The following is a 24004-nucleotide window of genomic DNA, read 5'->3' on the forward strand; positions in this document are numbered from 1 at the left end:
ACATAGAGAATGGACTTGAGGACACAGGGAGGGGGAAGGGTAAGCTGGGACAAAGTGAGAGAGTAGCACTTACATATATACACTACCAAATATAAAATAGATAGCTAGTGGGAAGCAGCTGCGTAGCTCAGGGAGATCAGCTGGTGCTTTGTGACCACCTAGAGGGGTGGGATAGTGAGGGTGGAAGGGAGACACAAGAGGGAGGAGATATGGGGATGTATGTATACATATAGCTGATTCACTTTGTTTTACAGCAGAAACTAACACAACATTTTACAGTAATTATACTCCAATAAAGATGTTAAAAAAAAGGAGAAAGAATTTCTTTCTGTTGGCCCATATGCCATACACATATATGGAAGCAAAGTCAGTGCCCAAGTGCAGAGGACCTGAACACTCAGAGCTTCAGAGCAAGCGAGCAGTTTTTCCAATCACTGTCAAAAAGTCATCTTCAGCCAAGGCACATGGTGCTTTGTCAAATATATCTTTGGTAATGGCTATGTCAGATTGTTCCCAAACATCTTCAAAAAGTTGTGGGCGCTTTAGGGCTGATGTCTTACTCTTAGATAAAATAAGTTTTTTTCAGTGCTTCAGCTAACTCTTCTTTCCATTTAGGAGAGATGGCACTCATTCCTGTAGTAAGAATAGATATGTCTACAATGCCAGTCTGGGGGTTAGTAGCAGACTGCTTACAGCCTCTCTATAGAGGTCTGTATCTTTGCTTCAACTTTATTTGAATATCATACTTTAGCATGGGCTTCTGCTAAGCCATTTTAACGATTCCAGCTTTGGAGGGTATGCAGAAACCATTCCTCCTCTACTTGAGCTTTGCTGACAGCCTGGCTGGCTTCCTGACTCAACCTAGGCATCCAGTGCTGTGACAGCGGTCCTTTAGCACTGCCGTATCCATGAACTCCTTTCACATGCTCCCTGCTCGAGCGGTACACAGCCACGAGGTGGTGAGCCAGATGCCTGCCACAGGTTTCATCCTGAGGTCGAGCATGAGGAAGGTGGAACCGAACCTGGGTAATAAGGTGTGAAGTCGCTGGATATTTTCAAAGGTGGTATTTATTAGCGTTACACTAAGACTCAATAGAATTTGCTGCTGTCAGGACACATGTGCACGCATTGAGCTTGCAAATAACCCCAGCCATTGTGGTAAGGAGAGTTAGCTGTTCCCTGGCTTCAAGCAACACTGGTCTTGTACTTTGATTCATCTTTTCAAGTATCAGTACAGTAGATGCCACTGTCACTAAGGATAAGGGCACCAGTCTGCAGCACCAGCTGCCTCCTTTTGGGGTCTTTCACATATACTGTTAGGCTGACTGCACTGAAGCCCTTCCCAGGTGCATACTGGTCCCAGGGTACCAGGTTGTATACACATTGCAGGAGCTGGGACTTGCTGGTCCCAGGGTCACTGCACAGCAGGATGTTGATCTCAGCATGAAATCTGCCTTTTCCTGTTTGACTAAAATCCTTCCCTGTTCCCCAGAAAATCTGAAGCAAGTTTCCCTTTTTGAAATCTTCCTGTTCTTAAGTGCTTGGACCTGAGGCTGAAGCAAGTCTCTCATAAATGTCTGGTTTTCTGGAAAGTTTCTTAAGTAATTCCACATGCTTCTCTGAAAAAAAGTTTGTTTTACTTCTTCATCTCCTTTGTGCAGACATTTTGCATCCATTTTCTGATAATGAATGACATCAATGAGGGTTCTGTAGACAGGCTTCACATTACTCACCATTGGGCTGATTCAATAGGAACAGCTGGATAAATGCCTGTGATATTCACTCTGTCCCCAAGATGAATCTTGTCAACAATGTCATTGTGAGTAAAAGGACGACAGCATGAGGCATCTGCCCTGCAGGCATATTTTCAGGAGACTCTTGGAGTTTGATCATCTGTTTATCAGAGAACGTGACAAGCAGTCCTGGGTCAGCACCACACTGTGGGCGGTATGGCAGCATGCCCATACTCTGACAAGGTCCATCTCCACTAGGAGGGCACACCTGGCACTGGAAGAAGGCCCCACGCATCTCTGGAATCAGCTGGGACACCCTGATCATCATCACGTTGATGGTGATGAGCTGACTGACGTCTTCTGGATTCAGGTTTCTCATATTCTTCATCTCCAATACACTGAATGGTCCTATCGTATCTGATGTTCTAAGATTGAGTCAGGTAACTGTCAAAGATCTCATCAAGAGTCATATTAAAAGTCAGGATAACTTCCAGTGGGAAGCAGATGAACTGTCTATTCAGATGTTTGTCAAATGATTTTATGTGTTCACAGTTTACATTTAAAAATGGCTTCCCAATAATATTAGTTTTTCCAAGTAACTGCATGTACGGAGGCTCAGCAATGTCTACGGCAGTATTTTCTTCTTCTTTAAGCCAGAGAGTCAATAAAATCTCTGCAAATTTGTTTTGCAGGTTTCCATTTTTACATCTGTTCCTCAAATCAGAAGTTTTTGGCCTAGAAACTGCTCACTGGCCACTCTATCTTCTATTACTGGCCCATACTGGAAATCCACCTGCAGAACGTTTTGTGCAGAACCCAGGTCAGGCCTCTGCCTCATGGGTGTGCCCCTAACAGCACTGCTTGGAGTTCTCTCTATCCAAGAGCTGAGAGTGCCACATGTCAGTGGTGAACTGACAACAAAATCAAGAGGAATCACTGAAGAATGCATCACAGGAGAGCTGGATAATAATGTGTCCGGTGCAGCGGGGCTCTGCAGGTCAGCTCCAGGCCCGGTCAGCATCATCTGCAGCTTTCCCGTAGAGGTAGAATCCTGGCCTCATCGTCTCTGACATGGAGGTGCCCTGGCTTTCTCACTTGCAGCAGGGGAAGTTGGCCGCCTCCAAAGCCCACAGGGCTCCAGATGCACCTGGCAGGTTGTGCTCCCAGATGCCCCAAGAAAATTTTTTTAAAGGTTTAAAAAGATATAAAGTATTACAATTAAGTGATGACAATTTTTTGAAGATGATATCAATATCTACTTGAAAAACACATGGGAATAAACTACAAAGAAAGAAGTAAGAATCTGGAGTTTAGTAACAAGTTGATCAGGTCAGTCACAAAATGTATCAAACACCAATAACTTCCTCATGTACCTACAATGACTAGTTCAAAAATATAGTGGAAACATATCCTATTCATGATAGTGTGCACAAACACATGTATACACGCACAGATGCGCATACTCAAAACCCTACAAAATTTCAGGAATAAATACAATGAAAACATGTATGAAGAATACTCTAAATCTTTTCTGAGGGTTATAAAAAGATAACTATATAGATAGATACCATGTCCATTCATGGACATCAATTCTTTGTACTCCTTGCATTAGTACATAGGCTTTGTAAAGTGTATAGAGCATGCTCAGAATATAGGCACGCAGTGGTTACTTGAATGTAATTAAGAATTTTATCACTAGAATATTCACATTGTAATAAAGAGCCTGACCTCATTTGTGAGGTCTGGCTGCTGACTTTTTTTTTTTTTTTTGCGGTACGCGGACCTCTCACTGCTGTGGCCTCTGCCGTTGCGGAGCGCAGGCTCCGGACGCGCAGGCTCAGCGGCCATGGCTCACGGGCCCAGCCGCTCCGTGGCATGTGGGATCTTCCCGGACCGGGGCACGAACCCGTGTCCCCTGCATCGGCAGGTGGACTCTCAACCACTGCGCCACCAGGGAAGCCCCTGACTTCTTTTTAAGCCTTGCTTTTCCTTTCTTATTTGGCTCCACATACGGACAGGCTGATTAAGAAAGCCCATCCTGCACCTCCTTCTTTAACACCCCTGGGAAATTTAAGCCTCAAAAATCTCCAGCCCACATAAATGGGAACTTTTCTTAGCCCCATCCCTAACCACTGAAATGCCAAGCCCATTCACAGTGCTTTGCTCAAGCCAGCCTGGGCCTGCATGGGCCCACTCTGCTTTCCCCAGGAGTCCCTGAGTGAGTAGCACACTTTTTCTCAAATTCTCTTGTTTTGTGAAGTGTCATCAGCCTGGACATCCAAATGGGATAACCAAGACACTGAGAGGAGGCAAAGTAATATGATGGGAAAAACTTAACTCCGTTTTTAAGGGCAATTTGAAATGTGAGAAAAAAATAATGAAATAGAACATTTGCAATCAAACATAGCATTCAAATTGTCTCTAGATACACAGAATGGATATATTCCTTTAAAAAGTGCCACCGGGTTGAAAGTTTACAGGAGATATGCAAATATTCTCCCAAAATAAAATTTCATAATTATCATATGAAATCGTTGTTTTGATTATAAATTTAACAACATTTTACACATTGAATTGCTCCATAAGAAATACCTACATATTATAGTGTCTCTCTTTCCCTCCTACTGATACTTTCACTAAATAAATATCTCCTAAGCAACCTCCCAAACAATTATTCTGTCTTTGTGAGGCAGCTTCCGAAGAATGAATATATTCAGGTTCCTGCATCCTAGACACACCATGAATTAATAAATTGGCAGGATCAGAACCATGTTCAACAATCTCCCTTGGATTCATACCTGCCAGCTCTCTACATAGATAGAGCTGGGGGATTTTGGCAACACCTTGAGCTTAGATTTGACTTACTAATTTTTCAGTTGAAAAATCCTCCTCTGCCAATATATTCAATACATTTAATTCTCAAGCACCTCTGTTGATAAGAGCCTAAATTCTCATTAAAGTGATTCTTCTGCAAAGAGGATACAGTACCAAGAGGAAGATCCAGGCTTTTCTCTATTTGAAACATTTTTCCCTCTACTTCCTGGTTTTTGTACATCTAGCTCCCTTTTAATGTTAATTTTTAGATTTTTCTCTGGCATTTCTAAATACTTCATATTTCATTTGACTAGCTATTTCTCTTAACTATTTCAGGAGAAAAAGGCAAACACATGCAGAAAGAAAAAGGATGCATAAAATGAAGAATATGAACTTCCAAACGGCTGTCTCCTTTGTGTAAAGGGTACAGGAGAAATTTGTTTGTTTTATTAATCATTTCATTTTAAATCCAAGAAGCTGTGCGAGACAAATGGAAAATGCCAGCAAGGATGACATGACGAAGAGGCTAATAAACTGCAGGATGCTTATAGCTTTGAGAGGAGCTAAACAACATTATGCAAATGGAGCAGGTAGCTGAGCCAAAGCAGGTCACAGCCAGGCTAAATACCACATTGAAAGTGAAGAAGAAGAATGCCATCAAGTACCCCAAATAGTTCACAAATGCTGTAAAAGATTAACTGTTTATGAATATTTTTGTTGTCAGGTAAATTAAAGATCATTATATCCAATGTCTTACCATGCATCATCTAACTGAAAAACACCTAGGTCTAGTGTTTATTTTTTTCAGTGGATGGTGTAGTTTAAAGAAAAATAAATAAATAACTTTTTGTATTTTGTGACAGGTACCAAAATAATTTGAGCATCTCTGACCCTAATGATATAATGAAAGTACATTAAAATATTTCAACAACTAATTTTTTACCTGCATAAAATTTCCTTACAAATAAATAAGGGCTCCCTGTTTCATAGACGTATATGATTTTCTGACCTTGATTTTTTAAATATTTCATTTACCTGTTACAGTGTTTTGTGCTTTGAATAGGCAGCAACATTAGTGAAAAAAAATCCTACTAAAAGATATCTCATCAAACAATGACTTCTTGTTCCTCCTTGCATAAAAATTAGGAAGAGTGAAATGCTAGTCAGACTTGCGGTTGCCAAGGGGGAGGGGGTGTGGTGGAGGGATGGATTGGGAGTTCGGGATTAGCAGATGTAAACTATTATATATAGGATGGGTAAACAGTAAGATGCTATTGTTTAGCACAGGGAACTATATTCAATATCCTGTGATAAACCATAATGGAAAAGAATATTAAAAAAGAATGTCTATATGTGTATAAGAGTTACCTTGCTGTACAGCAGAGACTGGCACAATACTGTAATCAACTATACTTCATTAAAAAAATAAAATTAACAACAACAACACAAAAAACTAATGGATGAATAAATAAAAAATAAAAAAAAAAAGAAATGCTAGTCAGAAATTACCTTCTTGATGGTCTCCAGCATGGAACGCCCTCCCTGCCAGGGCTTGGAGTTCTTTCTGATACATGACAAACTAGCCATACTGTGCCACTTTCGGTCCTCCAGCTTCTTATGAAAAGCATTAGCAAGCAGAAGCACCGTGTCATATATGTAAAGGTTTGAAATCTGAAAAGACATTAGACAGTAATCATTAGAATCATTGATGCCAACCATCAAGAACAAGGAGAAAGTCATCAGCTCAGTTGCTTCCGTTCACAGATAGTTGGTTTACTGGGTTATTATTAAGCAGAAGGTTTCTTTTTTCATTTCCTGGACAATTTTGTTATTGAGAATGAAGTCTTGTCTGATTGTATGCCCCAATTGCTTTTTCAGCTTATTTAGTTGAGAAAGAGAAGATAAAAAAGAGAAGTTTCGACAGAGCCAGGCTGTTAGTGTCAGACCTTAGAAAATCAGTAGTCCTTATTTCTTTCTGAGGAGGTAAGGATCTAAGGGCTTAAGACTGGAAGGGCAAACTGAACAATACGTTTTCTGAATATGTCAAGTTTTTGCATTCTGGTTATTCAGACGGAGAAATATCAACTTGATCTTACATAGAAGATGAGTGTCATAGGTGCAAAAAAAAAAAGGAAGCAGACATCTGCCTGTACATTTGTGCCTCTGGAGATAAAGTAATGAAAAAAGCGAGAGGAAACAGCACCATTCATAAACATTACAATGATCAAGGGTCTATACAAAATAATATAAATGTGCATTGCAATTAATTAACATGACAAATATCATAAGCTGTTCACTGTGAATGTGTGTTTACATTAACTCTTTCTTCTTCTAATGTAATCATGTTATCTTCCCTCTATACAGATTTAAAATGAATTATACACATTTGATAAGCTGTATTGCACTCTTACACTTAAGTCTTGCCAGAACCAGTATCTTCATTGTTAATTACCGATGGTGTTTATTATTCAAATAAATTATAAACAATATTTTAAAAATACAGACACCAAGAGATATCCAAGGTCAATAACAGAGGTTAAATAATATAACAATGTTATATTATTTCCTCTTTGAAGGAAAACTCTAATAGAAAATTAAAAAATAAGAACTCAGCTATAAAAATTAAATCCATTTTAAGCAATTTTCTCAGATTTTTAAATCTTGTTATCACATTTTTTTCCTGCAAATAAAGGGGACAGTACTTTGATTACCCTTTCCTTATAATTAATCATGAAGGAATCTTATGAAATTTTCTGTCCACAACACAGCATGGTACTAAGCTTCAACTATTAGGATGCTGAAAGTTTGATACTAGGAACAACTGTTAATAAGCAGTTCCTAACAGTGCCTTTTGAGTTTTCTTTCAAAACTAGGTAAATCCACTCGTGCTTGTAGACCTTTCTTTAAACAGACTTTGAACACTCTTATGCACTAAGTGAAATTCCAGTTTGTTCTTTATAAGGAAATATTAGGATAGGATATTCTCATTCTCACCACCCCCTACCCCGCTACCCAGCCACCAGGTAATTACTAGAGGGACCAGGAGGGATGGTGCGATTGGCAATGAACGAAGAGTGAGACTTTATGTTAAAAGTACCTGATGAATCAAACTTCATCTGAATTAGACTACGAAGACCCCGAAGGTAAACCTAGACGAAACATGATGGATGAGTGAGCTGTACCCAAAAATCCAGAGCAAATCTTTTGATGATTTCTCAATAATATGCAATAATCTGGCCTTTTCTGACCTCTCCTGCACCACTGCCTCCAACTCGCTTGTTCTTAGCAACCTAGCTTTATTTTGTTTCACCCTCTGACTGATTTCTTTAAGTGTGTAGATGAGACAGTTGTGGGAGCGTCCTTTGATGTCTCTTTATCTTTCTCCATCTAGTTAACTTCCTCTCGTATTCAATTCATGGGTCACAAGCTGGGTGAATCCTATCCTGACAACTTCTCAGGATTCTCCCCACTCCCAGTCTAGGCGGGCAGTCCTCATTTTATCTCCCATACCACTTGGCGCATACCCCTATCGAAGCATATCATAATGCTAAGATTTTTTAAACTCTGCTTTTCACACTAGAATATGGGTGCTTTCTGGACAAGGGCTCATATTGTTTCCCCTTTTTACTTTTGTTTCCCTTATTTTTTATTTCCTTTTGACTTAGCCTAGAGCCTAGCATATATTTGGTTTTTCATACACTGTTGTCAAGGAAAAGAAGTCAAAGAAAGCCAAGTTTAACATCAGGTAGGTTTAACAGAAGTCAAGATAAGAGAGACCTGCCAACCTGGCTTCCATCCAAACCTGACACTTCTTGTGGCACAGTCTCCTTTGCACACCATAAAGCACGCGCTTTAGCATCCATGACAGGCTTAAAGCTGAGTGCCTTGTACTCGGTATGTGACAGGTGTTTTCAACAAATGACTACCTCTCCTCATTTCCCCACTACCTAAACTGCAGGATCAAAAGGGAGTGATGACATTCTCTGAGTTTTCTATTACCCATTCTTTTACTTCTTTCTCAGGCAAGTACCTATTCTCTTTTGAGGTTCGTGTTCGTTTCTATGCCACACGTCACAGCACCTTTCTGCCAGCACCTACTAACCTCTTGGTCACTCTTTATTCACGACTCCTCCCTCACAGTGATCCCAAACTGCCTCCTTATATTTAAAAAAGGTCACTTCAATTTCTACACAGATGACCTTCACTTCTACTCTGGCCATGACCAACACAAATGACTATTTACTAGACCCAAATGAACAACTCCTCTAACATCTTAAACTCCAGTATCCCACCAGTCGACCAATCATTTTTCTCTACCTACTGTTACTACACTTGTTTTCTGACTTCACTGACCATGGGCACCAACCTCCTCTACATGCCAACCTTTCGATATCTGACACCTCCTTTGTCTTGCCCTGAAACATCCTCTTTCCTTCAGTTGTTTATCATCTGGTATTACTTCTAGGCTGCTCATCATCTCCGCATTCTTCCTCTGTCCTTCTCTTATTTTTCAGTGTTTCTGTCGAAAGTTTAGTACCCAGAACTAACACATTATTGCAGATGTGAGCTGACTAGGAGAAAGTAGTACAAGACGCTGTCTCTCTTGATCTTAGCAAAATGCTTCTGACATAGAGACCAAGATTACATTAGAGTGGCTTGGAGCAAATATGACTTCTGCTATACTCAAGTCAAGTTTGCCTTCGTCTTAACAGCCTTAAACTGTCAAACCAGTTCTCATCCATCTAGACTGTCTGTAATCGACTTTGAACCTATACTTTATCTCCGTCATATTTCAATTTTTAGGCATATTACTCAGTGAATATTAACAACTTGAATCTTGATGATGTAACACAATGTAAGCTTTCTCTCCTAGCTTTATGTCATTTACAAATCTGAGAGGCATACTTCATTCATTTCATTTGTGTAGTTATAAACATTTTGAAAATATTAGGTCCAAGGACAGACTCTTTGGGTGACCACAGAGAATTCCTTGCACTTCAAGAGTAGAATATTTATCAGCATGGTTTGAATATTCCTCTAGTTCCATATTTCTCAAATTGAGGGTAAGAGAAGCTCTGGTGAAAAGTTGTAGGTATTAAAGATACTCAAAGCTACAGAATACATCTGGGGCATGTTCTATGCTTATCAATTTTGCTTATCAATTTGGAGAGAAAACAAAGTAATTTAACTGATAAATTATTTGAAATATTACTTTTAATTTCAAAGAAACTCATATGTTTTATAACTTTTAAAGATAATAATGAAACTTTAATACATTTTGAACTTTTAAAAAAATCTGAAGCCAGAGTGTTTACCATCTTCTCTTCTTAGGAGGCTTTGGTGAAAATGTTTGAATGACATCAACTTATTTAGACTTTTTAATGTCTTCCCATAAGGATTTCATAAGGAAATTTGTCAAACACTGCATTAAAATCAATATACAATAAATAGATTTATGACATTCTCCCAATCTAAAAAAAATATTAAGTAGGACTTAGTCTGGCAGTGCTTGCTCTTAAGGAAGTCCTATTATCTTATTTGAAGTTCCCCAAACCATATATTTAATAATATAGTCTACAATTTATCCAAATATTAATTTTAGTATATTAAACTCTGGTTGTCAGATCATTTTCCTTCCTTTTGAAAATTGGGATAATTACCAATGTCTTATACTTGGGTTCTCTTCTCAAGTACTTTTCTAAGTTGCAATATTGTGATCATATCTACTGGTTTATTTACTGCTCTGAGCAATTATTTCTCAGGCCTCATTTTAGAGGAGCAAGGTATACTCTAACGATCTGCAAACCCCTGCTCCTTCTAAACCAGAGGTTTACTTTTCTTTTAATGACTTTAATCTTTCCAATTTGAGGACACTGTTTTCCTAGATGGAGAAAACAGAAGCAAAAGGATTTGAATATTTCTATTTTCCCTCCATTGGCAGCCAAGCTAACGTTAGTTTCACCGAGCAGTAAATGGTTCACTTCTTTCTTGCTTCATATATTGCTAAAAACTCTGTTTCTAGCTAAAAGGTATCTTTAACATTTATTTTGCAACTTCAGCTAATCCTGGATTTTAGTCTTTCTGGCACTAATTTAAAGATTGAGGAAACATGTTTTTTGTTCTTTGTAAATCTTACTCCCCTTTCTACGTATACTGAAATATGTAACAGCCTGGAGATCTCTACATGGGCTCACTGTACCCTCTTCTCCTCTGTTGTAGTGATTATTGTGATTTTATAGCTAGGTTTCTATTTTTAGAGCTGACTTGAATCATATTTTCATAGCTTTTTTCTTAGTTTGTTTTTTAACTGTACCCTGCTGATAAGATATGTCTGTGATCATTTTTATCTGCACTGTTTTTATGGACTCCAAGTTGAGAGGGCTGCTTTTCCTAGGGAACCTCGCGGGGGGGGGGGGTTATAAATTTTTAATAAGTACTTTTCTTGTTGTTTCCTTTAACTTCAGTGAGATAAAATATGCACCAAGGCAAGCCTCTATATCAAATGCTCTGCTTTTAGTGGGACATTTTAAATTCAAGAGCCCTGCATTTAGACACTTCATTATATAAATCTTCACATATAAAAGTTTCTGTCAGTTTTCCTTTTATATATTAAACATTCAGTCTAATTCTATTACATATACTAGGGACACTAAATGTAATACATGCACAAAGAAAAAGTAATCATCCTGTTTTCTTCTATCTGTGGGTTTGAGGGGAGTATGATGAAGGTATAGGGAAGGAGGAGTGGTGCTTCCAGTACATCCTTAATTCATCAGATAGGTCTGGGAATATAAAGATAAATAAAATATTTGTTCCCTGATTTCAAGGAATTCATTAATTGAATCAGAAGGATTGTGCTGTTAGGTGAATGTGCTTTAAAATACTATACAATGACTTTCTGCTTTCCCAATCTGTCCATTTCCTACTACCTCTTTTGACAGGAACAGCCTTTAATATCTCACGATTTTCTAAATCAAAGTTCTTTCGTGTTTTTCTCTATTTAAAATTCTATCATTTCCACATGAATTATATTCATGACCAATTAATAGGAAAAGATGGGTCACTGGAAGTATGAAACTTAAACCTTGTTTAGGCTTGAGTAGCTTACTTTGACCCCTGCGTTCTTATCAATTACATTCAAATCCACAAATATTTACAAAGGTGCAAAGCACCATGGTAGATATGATGGGAGAAAGAAAAATAGACAAGTAGTTAATGTGATTTTATGATGCCTGGTTCTGGAGAGAACCTATTCTAAAAGAGCTTAAAATTTAGTAGGAAAGTTCTATGGGCAATGATCCCAGAGCCAGCTGCCTGGTAAATACACATGGCTCATTACAATGGTAATAAGTATGAAGAAATGGTTAGATAAATGGTAATTTATCTAAAAAAATTCAAAGCTGACTAAAAATAGGGAAGCTGTGGAGTTAACTTTCAAACAAAGAAGTAGTTTTGCCAAGTCGACTTATTTATCCAGTATTATTGGGAATGAACTAGTTCTCCTAGGATTATTTTCCCAAGCTTTTCAAACTAAACATCTCTAAGTACTAAAATGTTTTTGATATTAAACATTTTGAAGGAATATATCATTTTTTTAACCTATGAAATTGATCATGACTTTAACCTCTGTTGATATCTCAGCGATACTGTTTAAAAATTAACTAATATACTAGCAATATTCTACAGTGGTACTCTTAGGAACTGCTTTATGATATAGAGTTGTTTTACAGGGAAAGTTCTGCTCTGATAGGATATCTGAATTAGTGTATCTGGTTTTTTTTGTTGTTGTTGGTTTTTTTTGCGGTACGCGGGCCTCTCACTGTCGTGGCCTCTCCCATTGTGGAGCACAGGCTCCGGACGCGCAGGCTCAGCGGCCATGGCTCACGGGCCCAGCCGCTCCGCGGCATGTGGGATCCTCCCAGACCGGGGCACGAACCCATGTCCCCTGCATCGGCAGGCGGACTCTCAACCACTGCGCCACCAGGGAAGCCCTAGTGTATCTGTTTGATTTCTCTTTTCCTGTCTCTTGCCTAGCTCGAGTGCTTCTTATGGAGCCCTATTCTTGTTGATGTGCCTGCCTTTGTTAAACCTCCATCAGACTGACATATTGAGAACTCCAGTGCAAAGAGAAATAAAACAAAAAAATCTGATAGGATTTTCCTTAAGAAAAAGAAATAGGCTCCAGGTGAGTATTAAAAGGGCATTCTTATGAGTAAGCTTCAGGGACTTGGGGTTCTTTATTTTGCTGCTCAGAGATTGTATTCATCTACTTTCAAATTCTTTGTTGTATTCTGAATAGCAAAGGTTTCAGCTATATCCCCTCTGAGTTGGATATAACTTTATAACACTACAGCATTTTTTGGATTTCTAAATTTTTTTTGGTGAAGTTCTTCCAATCGGAAATTAATATTTAAAAAAGAATAAACGTCTATATCCTTGTTATGCCAGAAAAGGCAAGCAAATTTATTAGCTTAGTAATTTGGAGTTTGGCATTAAGGAGTATCAATCACAAATTCACCATGAGAAATGCTATCGATTTAATTGCTGAAAAGAAATAAAAAACGTTTACTTATTATATTTTTATTAAACAAGTAGATATTTTGCTGTAATGAGGTCAAAATGATCAAAGACAGATGCTTAGCACTCTCCCCATCAGACTTATGAAATTGCTGGAAGAGGAGAATAGTTCAGAAAATGGAAATGTGTACAATTCTGAGTGCAATGCCACTGGAAAAGCTCTCTCTACAACTGCCCAACAAAACATCCTTGAAGGAATATCCAGGGACTTAGAATATACCTCCATATTCTGAGCAAATGGATCCTTTGGATCACACAACGTTGAAGATATTCGATGGTTGCCACGGAAACATCGCTGACTTATATTCTGGGGGACTGGAAATGTCTGACGAATGATGGTTAACCTTCCAATTGACCTTCTTACAAGTTCCTGTACGTCCACATCATTTATTTCCTATAAGATAAGAAATGGAAGAATTAGAAATGCTTTAATACAGTAACAGAAACACAAAACTATTAATGAGTTGTTATCTGGAAATGCTAAGAGATTCCATTACTGTAATACATTTGCATAATGCTTAGCCCACATCCAAATGAAAGCAACAACACATGTTCATTAAAATAATCGACTCATATGTAGTTGCTGTCTGTGCTTTAAATTATATGCATTTATGTATATAATTTATTAATACCTAAATAATTTCAACTGGAGCAAACGACTTAAACACATTTTATTAATAATAAGTTTATAATATGTTGAACACTTCAGAAAAATATGTGTTGTCTAAACATGGGAAAACGTCGCAAATAACTTGCTATTACACTTAATTATTCATTAATGGATTTCAAGGTACTTTGACTACCTAGGAAGATAGTTATAATGTAAGAATAATATATATTGTTCTTAGCAATGAAAAATGAGGTTCTTAAATAAGACAAGTAGAGAGAGAATGAGGAGATATTATTTTTTAAGACTTTTTCCCAATTATGTCTTAGAACTACTGGTGTTAACTCATACATTTCTCTTGGTAAAGAATAAATAAAGGATAAAACAGAGTGTTCACTAACTGCTGAATGGATAAGTTAGTATGTAATTGTGTTCTTAACATAAAGATGAAAAATTCTGTTGATTAATGCAGTGTGAACTCCAGTGATGTTTATCCAAATTAATGCTAGTTTGTATATAAGCATGTGCCGAACTCAAAGAAAAGCATTTTCTACTTCTTTCTCCCTGCCACCTCCCAATTCCACACTTAAATTTTAAGATTTGACTCAATCATGGATGTAAAAGTAATAAAAATAACATAATATTTTCATAACGTACATCTGTTCTAACTGAACATTATTCTAATTGGAATTAGAATAGGACTGATCAGAATAAATTTTAGCTTTAATGTAGTCTTTACTTAGGTAGTTTGTGCTCCATGGTGTCCATTTGGAACCTTTTAAATCAATGAAGGCTTTGTAATTAACATATTATTGGTTTCAACAGATTCTTATGGCATCTGAAGTAAAAAATTTGACACATGATACATTTTGGAATACAATGAGCACTTCTCAGTTTTGTTTCAAAGAATTATTACAGAATAATGAAAGAGAAAAAGATGATTTACAAGTGTAAATTTTCTTCTTTCCTTACTACGTTAATCACATATTATTCTTTCTTATAACATATATTAGCTTTAAAATTCATCTTTTATTTATGATCTTTCTGAAATATAGATTTCTCTAAAAATAAAATAACACCTGCCATCAGCTATATACAGTGTAATATCCTGGATTTCCAGTCGATTAATCCTTAATGTACCATAAAAAATTATTTTTCTCAGTTTAAAATGCCATCTTTTTCTTTAGTGCGTGTCATTTCACTGGCCCCCAAAATTTCTGTCTGGCAAAAAGCAGGTCACTTTTTAAGTCTCTGTCATCTACTCACAAAATAAAATTAAACGGTGTCTGTCAACTTCATTTTAAGCCTGAAATTTAACTAGAAAACTTTCAAAATTAATTATTATTGCTATTCAATGTCTTTACATTTTTAAAAATTTCGTATTGTGCAGATGGGAATTTTCATTTAAAAAGGCAGTGAAAAAATTCTACCACTCTTTGCATAATATTGACTAAGTTGTGTTATATACATGGTCATTTTTTCTTTAGCAATACTAAGATTTATCAACATTTTGTCAAACAGCACCATTTCTACATGCTCCAACCATGGTGAGCTACAAATCAGCACATTAGAATAAAAACTTAATTTATTAAGACCCTGCTATATTTTGGTCAAAATACTAAGTACTTAACCTGTTATCTCATTTTCTGCTAAAAACTACATTCTGATTCAGATACTGTCATTCTCATTCATAAATAAGGAACCAAGGAGATTCCAAGCTCTTCATTCAAAATACCCTTTATTCATAGTATGAATTTATAAATGTCATCAAAAGAGACACTCTCTGAAGTAATTACACAAGAAATCCATTTTTCCTTACAGGAATTATTTAGATTAATATGCATAAGTGATAGGAATTAAAACTATAAAGATATATTATTCCAGCATTTAATAGTCTGATGATTCTATAAGAAATGATAAACTCATCTATCATGAGCCACAGTCTTTAAGAGGACTATTTTTAAACCCACAAAAGAGGATGGTTACCTTTAACAGGTTCTAAAAGTTGAAGTTCACAGGTGTCTTAGCGACTAAGCTATATTTGAGAAAATGTCAATTTGAATTGAATATATTTTGCCTATTATTATTTGGGGAAGGGAAAAGAAAGTAATATTCTGGGAGGAAAGAATCTGCCATTCTGAATGAAGCTAACAGACAGTCTGTCTCAAAAAATTCACTTGCAGTTTTAGTTTTGACACCTGATCTCAAAATTAGTTTGATAGTGATATGAAAACTTGATCAGACAGCTATTTTATATTTAAAGAACTTTACTTCTGCATTCCAAAAGGTGCATTTCAAGAGTGACAGATGCAATGTCATATAAACACCGGAAGCCAAGTGAATATTTAATCTATCAAGAGATACTTTTAAATGAAAAATAAATCTGTAAATAAACTGCTTTCATTAAAATATGAAACTATTGTATAATCTTTTGGAATCTACATTATTCTAATGTGCTGAATTTTTTAAATGTTAAAATATCTGAGTTTTTTAAATAATCATATGAAGAACCAGTTCAGTACATACTCTACCAAGCCCCCTGTACTACCCAAATATGCTACTCTTTAGAAAGAGACAGAAATTTCCTGAGTTTGAAAGAATTTAAAGAAGGTAAATTATAAAATTATTTGTCCTTTTTGTATTCTTGATTTGAATGAGTACATTTATGAAATAAGAATATTGCAATGAAAAATGAACAAATATGTTTTAGTATACCTAATTTTTCTCAATTTTTTTTCATTAAGAGCAAGGCATACTGTCTTTTACCCCCAAAATAATTTACATGGATAATCAAAAATTATTAAGAATCAAATGAATATATCCGAGGAAAGATTTTTATCACTTTACTGTGACAGTTTAATGTAGGGCAAACTCTGAACTGTAAGAGCCAAGGAAGAGGAAAGCGAAAATATCTGATAGGGATACAACTCCGCCAGAAACAGCCACTTCCCAGAACAAATCTTTTAGGAGAATTGGATTGCTCCTGAATCCTTGTAGGGTATCAGCTTTAGGCGTAAGTTAATAGAATTCTAGAGAAGGAAAGACTCTCAAAATCTATTAGGTTGGTTGCCAATCTATATTATATAAACTATTTCAGAGAAGGGACCCCTTCCTCCTTTTCCCATTCTTTTATCTCTTAACATTGAACAAAGTTCTTGGCTCACAGTGGGTATTCATTAAAGGTTGATAAATGAAAAAATGAATGAATGGCAAGATTTCACCAAAACGTCTTCTAAAGATAGATACCTGAAACTTTGAGTATAGACTTTGCGGTGCTTTAATAACTTTACCCATTCTAAATAAAGCAGATTTTAGTAATGATATTAAGCAGTGTACTATGTGGTATAATTTGAAAAGAGTATGCTTATTGCTGTTGCTGCATTGCTGATATGTTTACATTCTTCATGCTTTAGCAAAGATGATCCTTTAATGCTTCCATAAAGTTTAATATTAACATGAAATAATTACACATATATTATGAAATATGGAACAAAACCAACTGTAGACTATAGCAGCAGGAAGGGGAGCAGAATGGCAGCTTTCTGCTTGACAGATTAGTAGTGGGCAGTTCAATTAATCACTAAACTAAAAAAAATATATATATATATATATTCATTATACATATTGGCTTTTCAAATCTCAACAACAACCCCCTTCTCCTTAACTGCAGAACTAAGCAGTCATTAGCAGAGAATAGTAGCTTAAACTATTTAAATAAGAATTCAGGATGCCAAAGGTCAGGTTCGGTATCATCAGGGAATAGAAGGGTGACTATAGCATTATGTTTCTGGCTGCTCTAAACAGTGTATATATCTTCCTACCTGAATTTCTAACTTTTGCAAAACTTAAATAAAGTGCTAGACCATCTCCTTCAGAACCCTGAAGGGATGACAGTACTTATATGGAAAGGCTGTTCTGTGCTGGATCGACTGATTGCAGGGAAAAGATAAATACCATTACCAACTACTAACATATGATTGATTATACCATATGAACTAGCATAGCCTCTCATTATTATAGCACACAATGTAAGCAAAAAAAATATATTGTTCTCAAGTTTTGACATCAATTTGTATGATGATGCACAATGCCAACTTTGATTTATAGTTTCTCTCTGAGAAACTACTGGTGCAGTAAGATTAAATAAATGTTTGCAACCCATTTTAAAATTAGCAACAAAATAGTAGCTACACAAACCAAACTAGTGAGATTCACGATTTCCATGTTCAATCAAAATGGGCATGTGCATGTTGTTGGGTTTTGTTGTTGTCATTGCTCCTTTTAGAGTTTATTATCTTCCTAGCAAATTCGAGAAATCCATGTTTCTTATTTTACGGAAACTCAGGTAAATTGTGATTCATCCATTATAAACAGGCCTGTAAATGAAATAAAGGTAGCAAGACTCAAGTTTCTTGAGGCATATTTCAGAGAGAATGAGGTGGCTGAATAGAATCATGTAGAAGCAAGAGTGCTAACCACAGATACATGGACAGATGGTTTTTCTTAGGGATGAAAATACAGAAAATATGCTTGATCTCTGAGTTTTAACCCAGTTTAGAAAAAAATAATAATAACCAATATAAACGGTGTGGGATGTGAACGTACGATTTTTCAAAGGCTAAGTGGTATTGACCTGCCCCACCTAAAATTACAGCTTTGCTCAAGGACTAGCAAGGAGGGCTATGGGTAAAAAAGAGATAAGGGGTTCAGTAATGGTAAAGGTGAAGTTATAGTTATGACCGTTTACGGTAGGAAACTAAAGCGTGAAGGAGGAGAAAAGAATTGAGGTTTTCTATACTATGTTCTATAATTCTAACATTTCTGAGTTATTTGCCAGTTAGATTGCTTTGTTTTGTGGATGTTTTTATTTTTCTTGCAATATAGTGGCCCATATTATGGAATACTCACTTAAAGACATCATTTGCCCTCCTAATATTTTATGAAATAAAATTTAATGAGAAGTTCAACAAAATGAGTTGTAATGTTTATGAAAGATATAGTAAAAGAGAAGCTATTATTCTTTCCATGATATACATCATCAATGAAATACATGCTACTCTGTAACACTTCCTCTTTATGATATGAAGGAGCGATTTCTTGCACAGCACAAACTGACAAATAAGCAGTAGACAGACGGACACTGGTGTTCTGGGAAGCTCTCTCTACCTCGGTTCACACTTCTAACATTCACGTATAGCTTTAGAAGTTAAGGTGAATATGGAAAAAGAAAATTAATTCAGGGGTCCCTTCTGCAATCTTACCAAAGAATAGAAAGGAATGGGCATTTCCATTTATCAACTATAAGTATTAATTGGTTTCATTAATCCATGTCTCTAAGGAGGCAAGAAGTCACTTTTTCCCCCTAGTCATCAATATTGACGTAAACAAGTAAAATGGCTCCAGTTTGTTTTATATCAGAAAATCTGTGTGGTCTCTTCCCCATCAGAAGGTGGGTGTGAGATAAAAACAAGGAATTAGGAAGATTCTCTATTTCAAAAAATAGTAATCTAGAAAATAATAAGCTAAAGACAAAAGGTAATAGAATAATAGCTCCTATAAGATTGAAATTCAGATAGCAGAAATTTCAAAACTATAACCTATAAGGAAAATTAACAAAAAAGAAAACAAAGCAACAACAACCAAAGCTTTAGATTAGAAAAGACTTGTTTTAAATCCCATTATCACCTCTTCATAGTTGTGTAATATTTTACAAACTGCTTAATTTATTTGAACCTCAGACTCTTTGCAGAAAATTAGAGATGAAATTACCTAATTTGAAAAGTTATTAGAAGGTTTGTTAAGTTTCCCTTTTCCCTTTACTCTGTCCTGATGTTTAGTCATTTTAGATTGACTTAAAAACTTCATTGAAAAGTAGATCTCACATATACACATTATCTGTCAGGATCTCAGAAAAACACAGCTTAATTTGACATAAGAAATACACTGACAAATCATGTAGACCTAAAGTTTGTCAGACTGAAAACAGACTTGTAAGATGTTTCCAGTGACTTTAAACTGAACTAAAAAGAATCATCAAGGGAGCTAAAATTCCATCAATGAAGTGTGATGTAGGAGAAACAACTTGAAACTAAGAAACATTTTTATTTTTCTGTGTAAGGAGAGGCAAGTCATATACCCTCTGTGGACCCCATTCCCTCAACACTTCATAATACTATTTAGTATTCAACAAAATAATATGTGAGAAAGTGATCTGTGAACTTTAATGTGCTCTGATCATTATTGCAGTACCGTTTATTGAGTGTCATTTATCAGGCACTGTGTTAAGAGCATTAGATAATATTTCACTTACTTTTCATTATGAACTTGTAAAGTAAATGTTATTATACATACCGTGCAAACAAAATAAAATCTGAGGCACAGGATGATTATATTATATATCCATAGTAACACAGCTAACCAATCTCATAGCCAGGATTGAACCTATCTTGCTGACTGCAAAACCAGAATTCCTGCCCAAAATGCTACTTTGTTCCTGAGACAAAACTTATTATTCTATAATTCAATATTTGGTATCTGTTGATAAATAGCACATTATTTTTATTCATAAGTAATAGATATGTTGAATACTAGATCTTGTTGATCCATTATTTGTCCCAGACTGATCTGCTCATCGCCCTTTCCAACTCTGACTGGCAGGTGCTAATGGAACAACTTATTTCACTAAGCTCTCATGTTGCAATACTGTACTTTTAATCTTATGCACTGTCCTTACAGAAAACAAACAAAAAAACAAAAAAAAAAACTTTCACAAGGAATTTGACAAGTTGGTGAATTGTAAAACAGTTATATTTCTTTATGAAAAGAAAAACAATCTGCTCTTGTTTATTCATATTCATGTGCTGAACTATTTAATCCACTTGTAAGGGGGTGGGGTACAAAAGTTCTAGAAACAACAGTAAAACACAAATGGAACACAAGCCCTCCACTGGGAGGAATTCACTTTGCTTACAAAGAAGAACTGTACTTTTTATAAAGATGATCTCCTGATGTAGGCAGTGTGTGCCAACGGAAAAGACTGAAAGATATTCAGTGGGGAAGACGTTCTCCATTTATTTTGTTCATACAAAGCCCTTTATAATTTTCAAAAACTCCTTATGCTATTTTTACTTAACAGATCCATTCAGTAAGCTGAAAGTATACTTTGTGTTATGTTTTCTGTTAGAAATTCAAGGCCATAGGAAATGCTGTGACTATACATATGAAAACAGGACCCAGAGTTGACAGTAAGGTTTAGTTGGCTTTACCTCATTTATAATGATCCAGTGACAGTCAAAAGCAACCAAATTCGTCTCCACAACCTGGAATAGAAAACAAGCCAGCCACCAGTCAGCATTAATTGTGAAAAACAAATCAAACTAAATAGATATACTTGGCAAATGGCAAAAATGTATCACAGGTTAGAAAGGTCTTTGTTACTCAATTGAAGATGGAAAACCGCTATACTAAAACATGGTAGAAGCATTTGTGTTCATCTTGTAAGTGCATTGTAGACTTTCTAATTAAGTTTGAAAGTATAATTAATTAAAAACCCAGAAAAACAAAGGTTTCAACTGAAAAATAATATAAATAATAATGTTTAGTGATTCAACCGAGAGTGGAGTTCCAAACACATTTCCTAGTCCAAATAAACTTTGATGAACTTCTATAATCTACCTAATAAATATCTAAGTACATATCTCTCCATAATCTGGCTTTAACTTAACATTATTATCTGCTACTTCCCTGTGTATACATTTAACATTGTCTTAACAAAGTAAAATGCTCTATGTTCTGAAAAGTTTTGTGTATGTGTTATTGAATTCTATTGTGTATTCTAAGGAGATCAAATCATAAAATTATCTGAATGTAAAGACTAAAAGTAATGGACATTATATTAGCACATGTTATAGGTGGGTAATTTCAGTAGTTTTGCTAATAATATGAACAGAAAGAAAACTTATGTAAAAGAAAAATAAACTATATATAGATAGCAATACTGACTGAATAACTTTGGATAAATTGATTCGAAATGATCCTTTGCTTAGGCCAAATAAGGCAACCCTTGTACAGGTGCATGTCCACGTGTGTGTGTGTGTGTGTGTGTGTGTGTGTATGTGTGTGTACAGAGGTAGCTTTTGTATCAAAGTTTCCATTCTATCCAATTTTATCGTACATATTCTAAGACATGTTCTTGTGATTCATGTCATGGAACATATAGATATATGTTAGGTTAGACTGTTTTATAAGAGATTACTGTGTTATTTTCAGCAATAATACCAAAAGCTTGAGTTTTAAGTGAAGATGCTTTCTAAAAACGAGCAAGGAATTGTTATAAGGTGAGAATTACTTTTGGGCGTTAGTCTCTGTCCTACTGAGAAATGTCCACTGAAAAACGCATTGAACACAAGAAACGCAATAGGAAATACATCTGTGCGATTCAATACTTTCTCAAAGTACATACTTATTTGCAGAATATTTTTTTAAATTTTGGTATAAATTTTATACTATTTCCATATACATCAAATAGATTCTTATGACTTTACTAAGGTGCATAGATAACATATTATCATAGAAGTGAGGACATGTTATCTATTTTTAAGTCATAAAATTATTATCTATTTTTTATATACACGCATGTTCAACTTTTAGATGAAACAATGTAGAAAATATGACCCATGGCAGTTTTCAGTTTTAGCCAAAAAAAAATCACTTTAAACCAGTAATGGCATCCTTTATTTCTAATTTTATAATTATTTTCCTTAATAATCTTAGACAAACCATCAGTAATTTATTAGCAATAAAAAGCATTAAAAACCAAATGGGACCTCCATAAGAATTTAAAGGAATACAAACTGGAGACTCAGATATACGGAAAATAGTTCTATGGATAAAAAAGAAAGTTATATATATATATAGGGGAAAAAAACGTATGACTGAAACACGGAAATAGGAAGAATTCAGAGAAAAGAGAAGTGAAAGCTAAGATATAGGTTGAAAGTACTTCTGAAGCAATATTAGCAGTAGAGTGAAGAGACGACTCAATTTAGCTTAAATTGTCCCCATTTAGATAATCTGTACCATGTGGCAAGATTAAGCAAAATTTAGTCTATGAGAATTCTGCATCAACCTGTGGAACTTTTTAAGTGAAAAGCTGTTTTGTGCAACAGCATTTATGAAATAAGTGGAAGTTAAGAGTTACAATAATAACACTGATCGTTTGTCTAGACCATAAAATTTATTCATCTTTCACACTCTCTGCCTTGAAATAAACTTTCAGGCAAAAGCATGAAACAGTCTATAGGTGTAGGTTCAATCTTGTGTTTCAGCAAAGGAGAAAGGGAAATATTTCATCTGAGGCCATGATTCTACTAACTATACCACCCTCCTTTGCTTAGGGTTGGCAGGGAAACAATCTCTTACTCTTTCCTTTGGTTTTACTCACGAATACTAAAATGTGGGTTTCCCCGGTGGTACAGTGGTTAAGAATCTGCCTGCCAATGCAGGGAACACGGGTTCGAGCCCTGGTCCAGGAAGATCCCACATGCCGCGGAGCGACTAAGCCCATGAGCCACAGCTACTGAGCCTGCGCTCTAGAGCCCACGTGCCACAACTACTTAAGCCCGAGTGCCTAGAGCCCGTGCTCCGCAACAAGAGAAGCCACCGCAATGAGAAGCCTGCACACCGCAATGAAGAGTAGCCCCCGCTCGCCACAACTAGAGAAGCCCGTGCGCAGCAACGCAGACCTAACACAGCCAAAAATAAATAAATAAATTAAAAAAAAAATAAAATATAAGACACTTTGCAGTACACATTTGAGATGAGGGGAAAATATGAGCACATTACTGCAGATACAGAAATAAATCATTTATCACAGTAGCTCGAGTTCATGGAGCAGACCCCACTCCCCTACTCCCTGATGTGGTACTGTGCCAACACTGCAATAAACCCCTGTTATGTTCAGACATTGTATTTTGGGTTTACTGACTAGAGTAACTTAGCCTATCTCTTTACTGCAATACAGTTTTACTAATCTTAGCTAGGCACCTTCTTCTAACCTTAATACATTTTAATAAACATACTTATTAGAGTAATTTTAAATTCTGTGATTTTATAAAGGCATGATTTCAAAACTGTGCAATGTTTGTTGGCCTCTTCATAAATACTGAATGCGCAGGACTTTTTTATGAGCCCATTTTTCTTTGGGGAAGGAAAACAAGTTACACCAGAAAAGTACTTAACAATGAAAAAGTAGTATTGTCCCTTTAATTATATT

At 35.9% G+C, this 24004-nt stretch overlaps 1 protein-coding gene and 1 pseudogene across 2 annotated transcripts in view; both read right to left on the minus strand.

Moving 5' to 3' along the window:
- The window catches only part of GRID2 (glutamate ionotropic receptor delta type subunit 2), a 1349856-nt gene that overhangs the window by 526378 nt on the left and 799474 nt on the right, over positions 1-24004 (minus strand). For both annotated transcript variants that reach the window (XM_033857390.2, XM_033857389.2), the window contains 3 exons: positions 20997-21050; positions 13345-13518; positions 6057-6218 (listed from right to left, as the gene is read on the minus strand). In XM_033857390.2, the coding sequence (XP_033713281.1) occupies positions 6057-6218; positions 13345-13518; positions 20997-21050 (390 nt within the window). The remainder of the gene's footprint in view (positions 1-6056; positions 6219-13344; positions 13519-20996; positions 21051-24004) is intronic.
- On the minus strand, positions 406-4846 carry LOC101337406 (DNA replication licensing factor MCM4 pseudogene; annotated as a pseudogene).

Source organism: Tursiops truncatus, chromosome 5 (genome assembly GCF_011762595.2).
Source record: "Tursiops truncatus isolate mTurTru1 chromosome 5, mTurTru1.mat.Y, whole genome shotgun sequence".
NCBI classification, from domain to species: Eukaryota; Metazoa; Chordata; class Mammalia; order Artiodactyla; family Delphinidae; genus Tursiops; species Tursiops truncatus.